Here is a 16,376-nt window from a genome sequence, read left to right on the forward strand (position 1 = left end):
CCCCAGTGTTCGCACCAGGGGACAGGGTCTGGCTCTCGACCCGAAACCTGCCCCTTCGCCTTCTCTGCCGGAAGCTGGGTCCGCGGTTTGTGGGGCCGTTTAAAGTCCTGAGGAGAGTGAACGAGGTATGTTATAGGTTACAACTACCCACTCATTACCGTATTAACCCCTCGTTCCATGTGTCTCTCCTCAGGCCGATGGTGGCTGGCCCGCTCCAGGAGGCTGAAGTGCGTAATGTTCCTCCGCCTCCTCTAGACATCGAGGGGGTTCCGGCGTACTCTGTTCGATCCATTTTGGATTCGAGACGTCGGGCGAGGGGCCTTCAGTACCTCGTGGACTGGGAGGGGTACGGGCCGGAGGAGAGATGCTGGGTTCCGGTGGAGGACGTGTTAGATCCTTCCATGTTATCAGAATTCCACCGTCTCCATCCGGATCGCCCTGCACCTCGCCTTCCGGGTCGTCCCCGAGGCCGGTGTCGACGCGCAGCTGGAGCCGCGCGTCAGGGGGGGGGTACTGTCACGACTGCTGCCGAAGTCGTTGCCTCTCCTTGTTCGGGCGGTGCTCGGCGTTCGACGTCACCGGTCTTCTAGCCATCATTGATCCTTTTTTCATTTTCCATTGGTTTTGTCTTGTCTTCCCATACACCTGTTTTCAATCCCATTCATTACCTGTTGTGTATTTAACCCTCTGTTTCCCCTCATGTCTTTGTCAGAGATTGTTTTATTGTCAGTGTAGTGTGATTGTTGTATAGGTGTGCGTCGGGTCCTTGTACCCATGTTTATGTACATTTAGTGTTATGGAGCATACTCCGTGGACTTTATTAAAAGACTCCATTTTACACTCCATTTGACTCTCCTGCGCCTGACTTCCCTGCCACCTATTACATCTACGCATGACATGAACAAATGTCTCTTGGCTCTTGGTTAGGCTATTTATGTCTTATTGTGTCAGATACTGTATATTCACTGTGCTTCAATAGTGCTTGAAAAAACGTCATGGAATCCTGGAATGTTATACTAATGTCTGTCTTGAGACGCCTAAGACCATTTTGTTATAGGTAGATATAGACATAGTAGGAATGGAAAGGTAGGTAGAGGTAGTTCAGGATAGGTCATTCAACCTATAATGAATGCTGTCTTCCCAAAAGAGACTTATTTTAGACAGTTGTAGGTAGATAGATACAGTAGGTAGAGGTAGATTTAGGTTATAGATAAGTTGAACCAATAATGAATGCTGTCATGGTCTCTCCTCTTCTCAGGGTCTGAATGCAGTGGGTAACTTCCAGCCCAGTGAGGACACATCCAGACAGCAGCCCCAGCCTCCCCCGCTCCGAGAGCCCCCCAGGAGCAACACTGTGCCCAACGTCAGCCAGAATGCAGGTCGCCACCTGCAGCCCAACAGCCTCAACAGCATGAACAGCCTAAATAGCGTGAGCACAGCGGACGGCCTCACCGCGGCCCACCCCGAGACCATCCTGACCCGGGTGCCCTCCTGCCGCGAGTCCAGCTCCCTGAATAATCTGAAGAGGGCCAGCGCCGATTTGGAGTGCATCACCCCGCCGAGTCCCATGGGGAAACAGGACTGTCTGGTGACCTTTAACAGTAGCACGTTACCCAGGTCACATGGTGGCTCACTACCCGAGGAGCACCGCGTCCCTCGCCGCCACGCCAGCATCCACTCCTCCATGGACTCCACGCGCTCCAAGCAGCTGCTGTCTCAGTGGAAGAGCAAGAACGAGAACCGGAAGCTCTCTCTTCAGGTGATGGACAGCGGGGTGGTTGTGGGACGCCACCATTCAACATCCTCCTCCTCCTCGCCTCAGAGGACCATGGAGCTGAGGTGCAGCTCTGAGCCATCCGCCATGGGCCTGGAGGCAGAGCTTCGTGCTCAGGGACACATCCCCGCCCAGTACATGAAGCTGGCAGCCAGCACCGTGCCACTGTCCAACCACCTCCCCCACAACGGGGGCAGCAGTGGCCTGGCAGGGGGGGCCCGCGTGTCCATCCAGTCCCGGCCAGGCTCCTCCCAGCTCGTCCACATCCCAGAGGAGACGCAGGAGCACGTCAACAGCGGCACCTCCAGTAGGGAGGACGAGGATGATGACGACAGGGAGGATAACTATGGCGGCGGTGGGATTCCTGGTGGGGGAGGCTCGGTTCGCTCCAAGTGGCTGAAGGAGGGCGCCCCCTGCAGGACTAACAGTCTAACTAACCAGCCACGCATCATGCAGGTCATCACCATGTCCAAGCAGCAGGGTCTGCTCCAGCACGGCAGCCCCAAGAGCTCCGAGGACGGCAGCGTGGTCAGCTGCACAGGCTCCATCCAGTACAAGGCCCTGATGGACCAGGAGGCCGGCCAGGGGATCGTGAGGGTGGAGGCCCATCCAGAGAACAAGCCTGTGATCAAGCCTCCGGACGGCAGTGGCTCCTGGAGGTGGAAGCCCCAGGAGCAGCGTGGCAGCATCCGCCAGGCCTTCGAGCTCAACGACCTCAACCGTGACACGGAGAGCTGCGACTCGCTCAAGGACGGCTACGGCTCCTTCGATGGCAGGAGGAGCCAGACAGGCACCGACACCGGCAGCGAGCATGGCGGTGGCAGTGGGGGAGGCGGTCACCCACACGTGCACCACCCTCACTACCACCACCACCACCACCCCCACCAAGGCATCACCACCATCCGTGTGACCCCTGTGGAGGGACTAGGAGGAGGAAGTGAGGCCGCCTCCGAGACCCTCTCCATCGCCTCCAGCAGGGAGTCCACCCTGCGGAGAAAAGGCAACATCATCCTGCTCCCGGATAGAGGTCAGAGTCCAGACAACTCCAGGAACTATTTCAAAGGGACCTCCCCCACACCGCCCCCCACCCTGGGACTGGCCTATAGAGAGTGAACAGCTGCCCCAGTCATCCCTTACCCTTACCATTCCCCCTTACCGCCCATGTGGTGGCCTATCTGTCCCCCCATGAGTGGCCTTCTACACTGGGTCTAGTCTGGAACCCACAATAGGACCATTGAACACATTCAGCTACGACTGTATATTATCAAACCCATCATGGATTCAGTGGTGTTAACTGGGCTGGCTTACCTTTTCCAGTGCCATTCTGAAGGTCATAATTCATTAGCTAGCTCAGTGTGTCTAGTACAGGAAGGCCACTACAGTGTTTTTCCATTCTGCAAAAATCTGTTTTTTTTTTTTGTTTTCAGCAGTTTGTTGTTAGACTTGGTTTGATAGGACCGGATTAAATGTATGTGTGTGTTCTTTGAGAAATGCAGTAAAAATATATATATTTTAATGAAGTAAGCTTTATGTGACAGATTTTTGAGTGCAGACCCATTTCACCTCGTTGTTTGTCTGAATTCGTGGTTTTTACGCACCAGCCAAGCACCATGGTTCTTTTTTGATTTGAAAATGAAACTCTATCACACACAATGGTCCTTTAAGAATGCAGGAGATGCTGGAATAATCGCCACAAAGTCATTTTGCGCACACCTTTCAAACCTTATTTCATTACATAAACTTCCATTTGACAAGCACAAGTACTAACTCTTTTAATACAATGGCTATAGTGGTTTTAACTTCGAATTTGATACTATTTGTTATCAAATTGCAAGAGGCTTTGATGGCAATGAACCATGCAGGTTATGTATTAAGTTGATGGACATGATGTTTTGTAGGCCTTTTCCATTGATGTACTGTGCGCTTTCTCAGCAACATATAAATGTCCTTGTGTAATGTGACCATGATTGGGTGTTGCACTGCATAGCAACACTGGAGGGGCTTTTCATAAGACGACGAACCATGACAATTGTGAAAATACATTTTTATATTTTTTGCTATGTACATATTTATAGTTCCCCCGATTGATCTGCAACAATATTCAGATGTCTTCATTGGCTTATTACTAATTATTGATAGTCTATTTTAACAAATATGGGTTTATTCAATGTTGTTGTTTTTAGAACTTTTGCGGGATATGAATTTGTTTGGCAGGTGATTTACAACAGAGCAATGTTTTAAGAAATCACCAAATATTATCCATGGGTTGCAAAATTCCGTTAACTTTCCACAAATTTCCTGGTTGTCCAGAAATCCTGGTTGAATTCCCTCACGACTCCAGGGTTCTTCCAACTGGGATTTCTGTAAAACCTGGGAATTTTGGGGAAATGAACATCATTTTGCAACCCTAATTATCGCTGTGAACACACCAGTCTTTCCCTGTGCTTTAGCCACACATTGTATCCCTCGAACAGTATAACATGCTTTTCTTAGCTTACAAGGGCAGCAAATGAAGTATGTTAATAGGGGCAGTGGATACAGTATGTAAGACAATATATTTCTAGGAGCAGTGGATTAACTATGTAAGATAATTACTTACCAGGAGCAGTGGATACAGTACCTTAATCAAATTAGTTTTGCTTAAAGACTGGAAATTCAAGAGGGACTTTACACTTTGCATCCTGTATTGCCTTTGACGAAGTATACTAACAAGTATTCGCTGTTTTTTGATACATACAGTGACCTTTTTCCTATTAGCAACCTGTATGGTAGTTTAAGAAAATGTTTGTTTTTTTCTGCAAAATGTTTAACAGCTGTACAAGTTTTTAATGCTACTCAAATATGTTTTAAGTAAATGTATCTATTGATGAGTGACATAAAAGGGAAACCACTCTCGGTAGAGGCTGCTCTTCCTGGTACATTGATATGTGCACAATAATTGATTTAATTGTCCAGTTTGATTTTCCCGATTGGACAATGTGGCAGCAGAGCCTGTGCTGGGAACTTTGGTTATGCTGTTAGATTAAAATCAATCATACATTAGTGTTCCTTGGGCGATAATGAACCATGCACGATTCAGGACTGAGGAGAGGTTGTATAATGGCAATAGCATCCCTCTCCCTCCCACAAGAGAACAGTAAACAAGTGAGTCATACTCAGTATCCAAACTATGTAAGTGCAAAAATAACATTACAAACACTACCATTGATTAGTGGCACTGTAATTCTAACATTACTCTATGTGTGTTATATGCTGCCATTGAACAATATAATTGTTCAATGAAAACCTTTCAATGATTTTTATCCCGTTTGTTGTGCAAAGGTAGGGCCAATCAACAATACATGAATGAAAGTGTGGCTTTTACAGTACATATTTATTTATTTTTTATTTATTTCACCTTTATTTAACCAGGTAGGCAAGTTGAGAACAAGTTCTAATTTACAATTGCGACCTGTATAGTATACTATGCTGCAGAGGAAGCTGGTGGGAGGAGCTATAGGAGGATGTGCTCATTGTAATGACTGGAATAGAATAAATGGAATGGTATCAAACACATCAAACATACGGAAGCATATGGAAACCATTTTTTTCATTCCAGCCATTACAATGAGCCCGTCCTCATATAGCTCCTCCCACCAGCCTCTGATACGCTGATACCTTTATAAAACTGCCAATAACTTACTGTTCATATACATCAGGGGTCTCAAAGACATTTCACCCAGGTCCACATTCTGTCTTTAATGAGGCCTGCGGGCCGTCAGTTTGAGATCCCTGATATACAGTGCTATGTGCATAGAACACTAGCTTTACTCATGACACCTGAGATAGCTACAATAGTGTTTACACTCGTTTTTACAGTGGTCATAATATGCCAGTTGCATTTGGATTACCAATATAATTCATGTATTGAGCTTGTTTGTGTTTGTACCAGAGGTTGGAACTGAAATTCTTTTCCAATCGTTTCGTTCTGAACAGTACCAACCATTCTTTTTTTGTTGTTCCTTTATACTGTTCCGACCAGCTAAATAAAGTTCTGAAACGGTTCGAACCCCAAAAATGGTTAATATCGTTTCTGTTCCTTTTTAAACCTTTTAAAATATATATATATTTAAATGACTTAATCAATCAGTGGATAGAGCAGCTTGCTATGGAGCTATAGGTGTTTACATTGGACAAACAACTGTAGGTTGTGAGATGTGACAGAAATTTTGCGGGTGGGGAGAGAACAAGAGAGGGTGGAGGTGGCTTGGCTTGAAACACTGGGCATCTTGTTAAGACATGCATGATCTCAATTAGGCCTACAGAATTGTAGGAGGGGCTTCTATGGAGGAACATTGAATGTCTTTGAACTTCCGAGAGTTGGTTTAACGTTGGACCAGAGCTAGCTTGTAAGCTTGTGTGTGCAGATCGGCACCAGAATAATAAATAACAAACACGTCCTACCTTTTTGTAGTTAATAAATCCAATGTGAAACGTAATTACTATAGTATCCTTAACAAGCATTGAAATAGTGAATCCATTCTTCTCCAATTAAAAATGTTTCTCCCTAATTTATGAATCACTCTAGTAATGTAAGTAGGCTGCAGTAGCCTATGCTTCAGATGGGAGGGGCAGGTAGCCTACACACGTACACACACAGGCAAAGATTTTCATCTGTGTCTCCCGATGGCATGGTGGTCTAAGGCACTGCAGTGCTAGCTGTGCCACTAGAGATTCTGAGTTTGAGTCCAGGCTCCAGACCCATAGGGCGGTGCACAATTGGCCCAGCGTCGTCCGGGTTAGGGAAGGGTTTGGCCGGGATATCCTTGTCCCATCACGCACTAGCAACTCCTGTGGCGGGCCGGGCGCAGTGCACGCTGACACAGTCACCAGGTGTACGGTGTTTCCTCCGACACATTGGTGCGGCTGGCTTCCGGGTTAAGTGGGCATTGTGTCAAGAAGCAGTGCGGCTTTGTTGTGTTTCGGAGGACGCACGGCTCTCGACCTTCGCCTCTTTCGAGTCCGTACAAGAGTTGCAGCGATGAGACAAGACTGTAACTACTAATTGGATACCACAAAGTAAAAAAATAATAATTTAAGACTTTCAGCTGGCAGTCAGGCAGACACTGGAATGTGTTTCTGAGTGACAGAGTGAGGGCTTTGTATAGGCACTTTGTAGCATTTTTTGGTGGGACAGAAAAAAACATGCCTGGAGCATAAAATAACGTTATTAAATGGTTCCCATCCTTTTAAAATAAGAGTTATGTTCCGGAACCATATAAATCACTTTCATTCCCGGTTCTGATTCTGTTCCTTGAAAAATGTTGTTTATTTCCAGTTTTTGGTTCTGTTCCCTGAGCTGGTTCCAACTCCTGGTTTGTACACAATAATACAAAAGTAAGACTGGATGTATACATTTTAGATATTGTTGAACATTTCTATCAATAATCAAGGTTTTCTTTTTTTTCCATTGAAACTGAATTGATATTATATAAATATTACACATATTTTTTACTTCTCAAAGGGTATATTAGCAGCGACAACTGAAGGGAAAAATTGGTATATTTTCCTGTATACTTGTACCTTCGATGATGGCTTTAAACTGTGGTCATATCTGCATGGTAATTTTATATGTACTGTATCTAAAGGCTTATTTTCTGTATATGACACCTTTTGAAAGTTATGGCTGGTACCTTGATTTATACCTACTCAATTCATCAATCAATCAACCAATTGATTAACTCTTCATTCTTTCTATCACTGTAAATACAATCTTTGTAACTTTGCCATGCAGACAATGCTGTTACAGTGTAGAGTAGGTAGGACAACATATCTACAGAAAGAAATCAGGTTTGGCAGAAGAAGATGTTTGACGTTTAGGCAGAGGATGTATTTATATAGACTTGAGAGCATAGAAATAGAATTTATAGAAATATAATCTAGTCATTATATTTCCATGGTTGCTAGGTCAGTTGGCTTCATTATACATCTGTAAGATTGGCCTGTGTGCATTCAGAATAGACGTGGTGATTGGTGGATAGCGTGGTTGCTAACGAAACAGACGTCTCCGTCAGAAGTCACTCTGTATTTCACCATTCTATGAGGTCGACTATGTCTAAATATTGAAATAAATGTTTGATATCAAACTAGAGAAAGGTTTGTTAATGGTGATGTATTTTTCTGTCTCCCTCTGTGTCACAGAGATGCATAGTGATATAATATACTTTTGTCTCACAGGTATACATTGTGGTGTAATGGTATATCTCTGCATCACAGTAACATTTTGTGATGTACATTTTCTGTGTCACAGAATCAAATTCTTTGTGATGTGATTTCTTTGTGTAACAGCAGGACCAAATTATGACATCACTGTGTCATGGTACATTGTGATATGATGTCTCTGTGTCGCAGAGGCACATCATAATGTAATGTATCTCTGTCACGCAGGCATTTCAAACTTTCAGGTCCCTGTGACACAGAAGCACAGACAGTATGTTGACATGTAAGGCCTTTTCACACTGCATTGTTCTTAGCCCCAGGCTAAGACTGGTCCTGGGCTAGCTTATCCTGTGTTCACACAAGCATTTGTTAACCTGGCACTAAGCTTTAGCCCTAGGCTAAGGATTCACACTTGTATTCCAAAGCCCTGGGCTAACGGACAAACACAATATGCGACCAACAATCTATCTCTGCCATGCGACCAATGTTATAAGTAAGGCATTTATTAACAAATGATGTCCTCTTGCTTCTAGCCGAGCATTTTATTTCCAACAGTGAAGGTTTGTAAACCTTGCTGTCTGCCTTTCTGACCTCGGAAACAATTTCTCACTTTTGAAATGCGGTCTTGCCCATCTACGGAGAATGCTGTGCACGGACGAGACAAACTTTTCTTATCCAGACAAAATCATGCAACAATATCATTATCATGGATAGCTATATCTAATTAAATGGCAATAGAAAAGCAATGAAAATATACACTTATTTTGCTGCCCTTCCAACTGTAGAGTTTGTGGCTTCAGTTGACTAGTGTATTTGCACAGATGAAAGTATTGTGTTTTTAGTAAATAGTAAATAGTAAATAGTATAGCTACATTTACTTATCAAAATGGCTGCAGAACGCATCACAATCATATTAAAATTAAGTGAAAGTGGAGTTTTTGTGATTGGACAGTGAAAATGATATGCGTTGTTCTTGACCCCGTTTCACACTGCTTCATCCATAAACAATGGTGATCCTCTTCACTGCCATGACTTGTTCAAGCCTCTGCATCTCCATGACCCCACAGTCAATATTGACTGTTCACCCCTTAACATCCTATTGTCAACTCTTTATAATGACTAATTCATAGCATTGCTGTATATATGAAACACATGCGCGTGCGGACATGTGATGGTGGAAATGGACCTTGTTATCACGGCACAGAGAGAGAGAAAGAGAGAGGGAGTAATAATCATCAGGAGGTCTTAAGTAGGGCAAGGAGTTGACCTAAATTGAAAGAGAGATATCCTGCTCGTCTCCAGCTTAAACAGCATCCCTGAAGACCAAATGGAATGCGCTGAGGGAGAGAGGAAAGAGAAAGAGAGAGAGAAGGGGAGAGAGCGAGAGAGCGAGAGAGAGAGAGAGAGAGAGAGGGAGGGAGTGTAACGGTTGTCGTCTTCCTCTTCTGAGGAGGAGTAGGAAATATCGGACCAATATGCAGCGTGGTAAGGAAACAAACGAACACGCGAATAAAGAAAAAACGAAACAGTCCTGAATGGTGAAAAACACTAAAACGGAAAATTAACACCCACCACCAAAGTGGGGAAAACCGGCTACCTAAGTATGGTCCTCAATCAGAGACAACGAACGACACCTGCCTCTGATTGAGAACCATACTAGGCCAAACACATAGAAATATAACAACCTAGAAAAAAGAACATAGACTACCCACCCCAACTCACGCCCTGACCAACCTAACACAAAGACATAGAAAAGGAACTAAGGTCAGAACGTGACAGGGAGAGAGAGAGAGAGAGTGAGAGAGCCTGGTGATAGACAACTATGGGAAAAAGAGAGACAGCGTGGAACAGATGCGCATGCATTTGAGAAGCTTTAGGTGGGAACTAAGGAGTCCAAGAGTTGACACTGAGTTAGAGACTGGCCACTACAGCTTTAGAAGAGATGCAGAAATCTACCGATTTAGAGACTGGCCACTACAACTTCAAAAGAGATGCAGAAATCAAAAGAATTAGAGACTGGCCACAACAGCTTTAGAAGAGAAGCATAAATCTATGTCCACCTCTCAAGACAGGTAGCGGGCTCTGAAACGGCGCTTGGGGACAAGGAGTGGGTTCTGTGGTGGAACAATAAAATAAAATAAAACTACTTCACCTTGATTTAACCAGGTAGGCTAGTTGAGAACAACTTCTCATTTACAACTGCGACCTGGCCAAGATAAAGCAAAGCAGTGTGACACAAACAACAACACAGAGTTACACATGGAATAATATGGAATAAACAAGCCAATAACACAATAAACAAGTCAATGACACAGTACAAAAAAGAAAGTCTATATACAGTGTGTGCAAAAGGCATGAGGAGGTAGGCAATAAATAGGCCATAGTAGCAAATAATTACAATTTAGCAGATTAACACTGAAGTGATAAATGAGCAGATGATGATGTGCAAGTAGAGATACTGGTGTTCAAAAGAGCAGAAAAGTAAATAAAAACAGTATGGGGATGAGGTAGGTAGATTGGGTGGGCTATTTACAGATGGACTATGTACAGCTGCAGCGATCGGTTAGCTGCTCAGATAGCTGATGTTTAAAGTTGGTGAGGGAAATATAAGTCTCCAGCTTCAGCAATTTTTGCAATTCGTTCCAGTCACTGGCAGCAGAGAACTGGAAGGAAAGGCGGCCAAATGAGGTGTTGGCTTTGGGGATGATCAGTGAGATATACCTGCTGGAACGTGTGCTACGGGTGGGGGTTGTTATCGTGACCAGTGAACTGAGATAAGGCAGAGCTTTACCTAGCATAGACTTATAGATGACCTGGAGCCAGTGGGTCTGGCGACGAAATTGTAGCGAGGGCCAGCCGACTAGAGCATACAGGTCGCAGTGGTGTGTGGTATCAGGTGATTTGGTGGCACTGTGATAGACTGCATCCAGTTTGCTGAGTAGAGTATTGGAAGCTATTTTGTAGATGACATCGCCGAAGTCGAGGATAGGTAGGACAGTCAGTTTTACTTGGGTAAGTTTGGCGGCATGAGTGAAGGAGGCTTTGTTACGAATAGAAAGCCAATTCTAGATTTGATTTGGATTGGAGATGTTTAATATGAGTCTGGAAGGAGAGTTTACAGTCTAACCAGACATCTAGGAATTTATAGTTGTCCACATATTCTAGGTCAGAACCGCCCAGGATGGTGATTCTAGTCGGGCCGGCGGGCAGCGAACGGTTGAAAAGCATGCATTTGGTTTTACTTGCTTTTAAGAGCAGTTGGAAGCCATGGAAGGAGTGTTGTATGGCATTGAAGCTCGTTTGGAGGTTAGTTAGCACAGTGTCCAAGGAAGGGCCAGAAGTATACAGAATAGTGTCGTCTGCGTAGAGGTGGATTAGAGAATCACCCGCAGCAAGAGCAACATCATTGATATATACAGAGAAAAGAGTCGGCCCGATAGCATGCCTTGTGATGGAACTATGTAATAGAGCAATAGTATGTCCTCTCATGGAACTCTGTGACAGAGCAATAGTAGGTCCTCTCATGGAACTCTGTGACAGAGCAATAGCAGGTCCTCTCATGGAACTCTGTGACAGAGCAATAGCAGGTCCTCTCATGGAACCAAAGACAGTGATAACTGCCCTTGTGTGTTAGAACCCTAAAACCATTATGCCATCTGAGATTGGAAAATGATCAATTATTTTCCACTGTGAGTGTGAACGGCCTTCAGTTTGATAAAAACATTTTTGCCATCTTTTTTCCTCAGGCACATTAAATGGCGTAGCAACAGGACAATTGCAAAGAGCATACGGTATATCCTCTCAACACATCAACATCATATAACATAGATGAATGCTTTATTATTTCAAATCTGTTGTAGGTGCAACGTTCGTCGGAAGAAGTGGACCAAGGTGCAGCGTGGTACGTGTTCATGGTTCTTTATTTAACCCGAACACCAAACAAAACAACAAAAGACCAACGAACTTCACGTTCTGAAGGCTACACAGAGCTAACAAAAAACAACATCCCACAACCTAAGGTGGCAAAACAGGCTGCCTAAGTATGATTCCCAATCAGAGACAACGATAAACAGCTGTCCCTTATTGAGAACCATACCCGGCCAAAACATAGAAACACAAAACCTAGAAATAAAGAACATAGACTGCCCACCCAAATCACACCCTGACCAAACCAAATAGAGACATAAAAAGGCTCTCTAAGGTCAGGGCGTGACAGTAGGGATTCCATGATTGCAGCAACATTGCAATAGACACAACCCACTGGGCACAGATGTCAATTCAACGTCTATTCCACATTGGTTCAACATAATTTCAATGAAATGACACTGGAACAACGTTGATTCAACCAGTGTCCCCAGTGGGAGGGTATTGTGTCTAAATCATGCATTCATATTTCAGATCGATTTCAAATGGGTTATTCTGTCAGGACCAGTACATGATTAGTTGGCTCCAGTATCTGAATCAGCCGTGTGGAACAATTTAGTCCTGTCTACATCATAGAGGTACAAGAAAAACCATGAATGTAATAATGTACAACATTAATACCCAATCTACAGTACATGGAGCTCCATTGGACAGGACTCTTCTTCACTGCATTGTGTGCTTTCTTTTTTCTCTCCCCAGCAGAGCACACACACACACACACACACACACACACACACACACACACACACACACACACACACACACACACACACACACACACGCTGGTGTCCTATTTAACCATCACCAGCAGCCTCTGAATCTGTGCAGAGAGAAGTACCGCAACTTTGCTGTCTCACCCGCGTTGCCATGGTAATTCCGGAGAGGCGAGAGCGGGAGCTCTAGTCCCTGTTCTCCAGATAGAAGAGAGTAAGCGTTACCAATCAATGCTTTTTGTCAAAAGATGGGCATGAGTGTTCAGCATTGTGGACTAGACACACACACACATCCAAAAGCAAAACAATCTGACAGTAGATCATGTTTCATTACATCCTTGTGATTAAAGCTGGATGCCCGTCAACACACAGTATTAAAACACCAAGACTATCTTGTTGTTTGTAGTTCAAGATGGGGGAGCTGTCAGTCTCTCTGTGTTGCTATGTGTGTTTGAGCTGATGTCACCAAGAAATAGAACCAGACAGTCATCCCTGTATTAGCCTGATCCATCTGTGGCTTATTATTCTCCAACTCTATGTGCTTTTCAAAATCAGAGGCAGGGAGGGAAGGGAGGGAAAAGAGAAAAACAACCCAAGAGCTCTAATGTGCTCTCTGGCCCTGAGGTGGAAAACAAAATGAAAACCCATGTCCAATATCTCTCCTGAGGGGATATGTTGTTTAGTTTCTGAATTTTTGACAAGCCGCTACAAAGTACTGTATAATGTTGGAGCCTAGGGAGGTATATAAACAGAAGGATATTGGTGCGTAGACAAGTCATAAAAGCATAATAGTGATGGCTAGATCAAGGCCAGGGGCGTCGATATGACAACCTACTCTAATTAGTTTGTTTCATTCACTGCTTTTATGTGTCTGGGGCATTCCTTTGAATGTTGAATTAATGGTTGATACGACACTGCAGGGCTTCACTTTATCTTTCTATCTACCTCTCTCTCTCTAGCTTTTTATTTTCTCTCTCTCTCTCTCTCTGGGGTATTCCCAAATGGAGCACTAAGGCAAATGTTCCAATTAGTCGACATGTTGGAACTGCTAATGTGGGTGGGTCTGCTAATGCACCCAATAATTTATAAATTTCTCTTAATATTTATTTATTTATCCCTATATTTAGCCACCCACGACCTCTGAGCCAAACAAATGTGGTCAGGAAAATCTAGCCACTCATTTCTCAATGAGACTTCTCTTCCCAGGTAGAGAGTTGGCACTAATATTGAAATACTATGCTCCACTGACAAAATAATTTTCCAATATATCTAGTGTTCTCCTCAAGGTAATTTGATGGAGGTCGGCCACAAACATACAAAACATAGCCTAACAAAATATCTCAGCATTCACTGTCAGTATCGTATAACTTGTTCCTTAACGCTTGTGAATAATGTATCATTTTTTTCATTGCTAAGTGATCAGTAGGAATATAAATGTACAGGGAAATGGTGAGAACCTTCTTTCGATTAAAGCCAGTGCACAAGTGTGATATTTCTCTCTCATACATGACACACTGTAGTGGAATCAGTTTACTACAGTGTAGGAGACGCAGTTATGACCTTGCCATTGCACTTATGAGATGCTGAACAGCTGAGTGAAATCATCCGAGCTCTGCAATAGGGGTCATTCTATGGGTGTGACCTGGGTGCAACACAGAACCATTAAAATATTTTTTCCTGTCAGAGAGTTGAAGACACTGTACTGGAAGGTCTTTAGGTTCAACTCTATGGTCGTTAATTACTCACTCGCTTTCGACAGTTTTATGTTAGCACACATGTTGCTCTGAATTTAAAGAACTGGATTAAGCCTATCCTTGACTAAAAACCAATGGAGAATCTCCAATAAAATCACTTTTTGGTCCAGGATTAGGTTTATGAGTCCAGGATTAGGTTTATGAGTCCAGGATTAGGTTTATGAGTCCAGGATTAGGTTTATGAGTCCAGGATTAGGTTTATGAGTCCAAGATTAGGTTTATGAGTCCAGGAACCCCAAAATGGTCCAAATGTAATTCAACATGTTAGGATAAAGCACGTTGTCTTGGTGAATAGGTTTTAACAGCCGTATTTAAGTAATGCATGTCCTTGTTAGATTTTTACTGCTAATTTTAAATTATGCTGCAACTTTGATGCACCACTGCATCATCCGTTCAGTCTGTCTCTCCTCTTAGCTTAGCTCAGACCTTACTCAGCTATCGCTTAGCTATGTAGCTTTTATTAATTTTTTTTATATTGTTTTATCCTTTTTAGTTTTTACTCTCTTGCTGTAGAGTGTCCTTGGGTTTCTAGAAAGGCTCTTTAAATCCCATGTATCAACTCTGTTTATTGGGCTTTTAACTCTGCACTATTGAGTGATTGTTAACTGCTCCAGGTTTGGAAATCTTATAATAAAGTTGTTATTTGAAGAATCTACAGTATCTCTTCCTTTTGGTTAGAATTTCCAAGACATGACTTGAATTGGTTTTGGATTTGGGGACTGTGAAGAGACCCCTGGTGGCATGTCTGGTGGGGTATTTACGGGTGAATGTTATTTGATTATGCATCTGTAATTTTTATCACAGTAATATTTATCATAAAAACTAGAAGAGAAGCAGTTCATCTCTCGTCAATCCTCAATCAGGAAAGACTGGCATGTTGTTGATGTTAGTTCTATATGTGCAGTTAAGGGAAAGATGTGCTGCTTTGTTTTGAGCTTTCTTTGCTGCTCTTGGCTATATGCTTTTCATTTTAGATGTATTTAAGACCAGTTTGTTATTAATCACCTATTCTGATACTGACTGTTACTTCTTACTTAGAATTTCAGTGAGCTCATTGGCTTTGGGTGCTGACATGTAGAGTGTGGAATCCTCCGCATGCGTAGTCATTCTAGCTTCTTGTAAGACCAGGCTTGTTATTCCCCTCTCAGTGTGAGGTCATCAACACAGACATGACTGAGAATATGATCCTTCCACTTCCAAGATGGCTCCCCTCTGGGCAGATGTGTGGCACCATGTCTGCCACCTCTTAACCCCCAATCCACAATACAAATCTACAGAAGGCAGGTGTCTGCTGACCCCCAAATACAGTCCACTCTGCATGCATTCTACAGAAACACACACACACACACACGCACACACACACACACACACACTACATCATTGCCTGAACTTGTCTGACACTTTATGTGGAGCCATTTCAGTCTCAGAGTCCAGTCCTCTGTTGTTTAGTGAGGTCTATAAGAGATAAGGGCCTCAGAGTCCAGTCCTCTGTTGTTTAGTGAGGTCTATAAGAGATAAGGGCCTCAGAGTCCAGTCCTCTGTTGTTTAGCCTCAGACTGAGTCAGTAATGAAGTGGCACACTCTATCAGACGTCAATCAAGCTCAACTCTGACTTGATGGAGAGAGAGAATGCAGAGCAACAGGCCCAACCCATACTATTACACCCGCCCAAGCCCTATCCTGCGACCTAAGAGGTATGTATCAGATGCTCAACATGCTCTGCTCACACCTACTGTGATGGTCCAGGCCTAAAGAACACAAAAACAACACTAGACACTATGGAACACAACGTTTTTATCTTTGGCCTAAAGAGCAGGAACCCAGACGTCATCAAAAAAATTGGAAATACAGACATTGTCATCCTACAAGAAACATGGTATAAAGGAGACGGACCCACAGGATGCCCTCTAGGTTACAGAGAGCTGGTAGTCCCATCCACCAAACTATCAGGTGTGAAACAGGGAAGAGACTCAGGGGCCTGTATGCTAATTTGGTATAGAGCAGACCTAACTC

The 16,376-nt window shown here is 43.7% G+C and overlaps 1 protein-coding gene across 3 annotated transcripts in view; it reads left to right on the forward strand.

The window, feature by feature from the left end:
* LOC110508851 (phospholipid phosphatase-related protein type 4) overlaps positions 1–7,908 on the forward strand; it is a 34,567-nt gene extending 26,659 nt beyond the window's left edge. For all 3 annotated transcript variants that reach the window (XM_090224972.1, XM_036966703.2, XM_090224973.1), the window contains exon 7: positions 1,259–7,908. In XM_090224972.1, coding sequence (XP_090081098.1) covers positions 1,259–2,887 — 1,629 coding nt within the window. In that variant the 3' untranslated portion in view covers positions 2,888–7,908. The remainder of the gene's footprint in view (positions 1–1,258) is intronic.
* Positions 7,909–16,376: the final 8,468 nt, after the last annotated feature.

The sequence above is a fragment of the Oncorhynchus mykiss genome, chromosome 28, assembly GCF_057628025.1.
Source record: "Oncorhynchus mykiss isolate SJ-2025 chromosome 28, ASM5762802v1, whole genome shotgun sequence".
Lineage (NCBI taxonomy): Eukaryota > Metazoa > Chordata > Actinopteri > Salmoniformes > Salmonidae > Oncorhynchus > Oncorhynchus mykiss.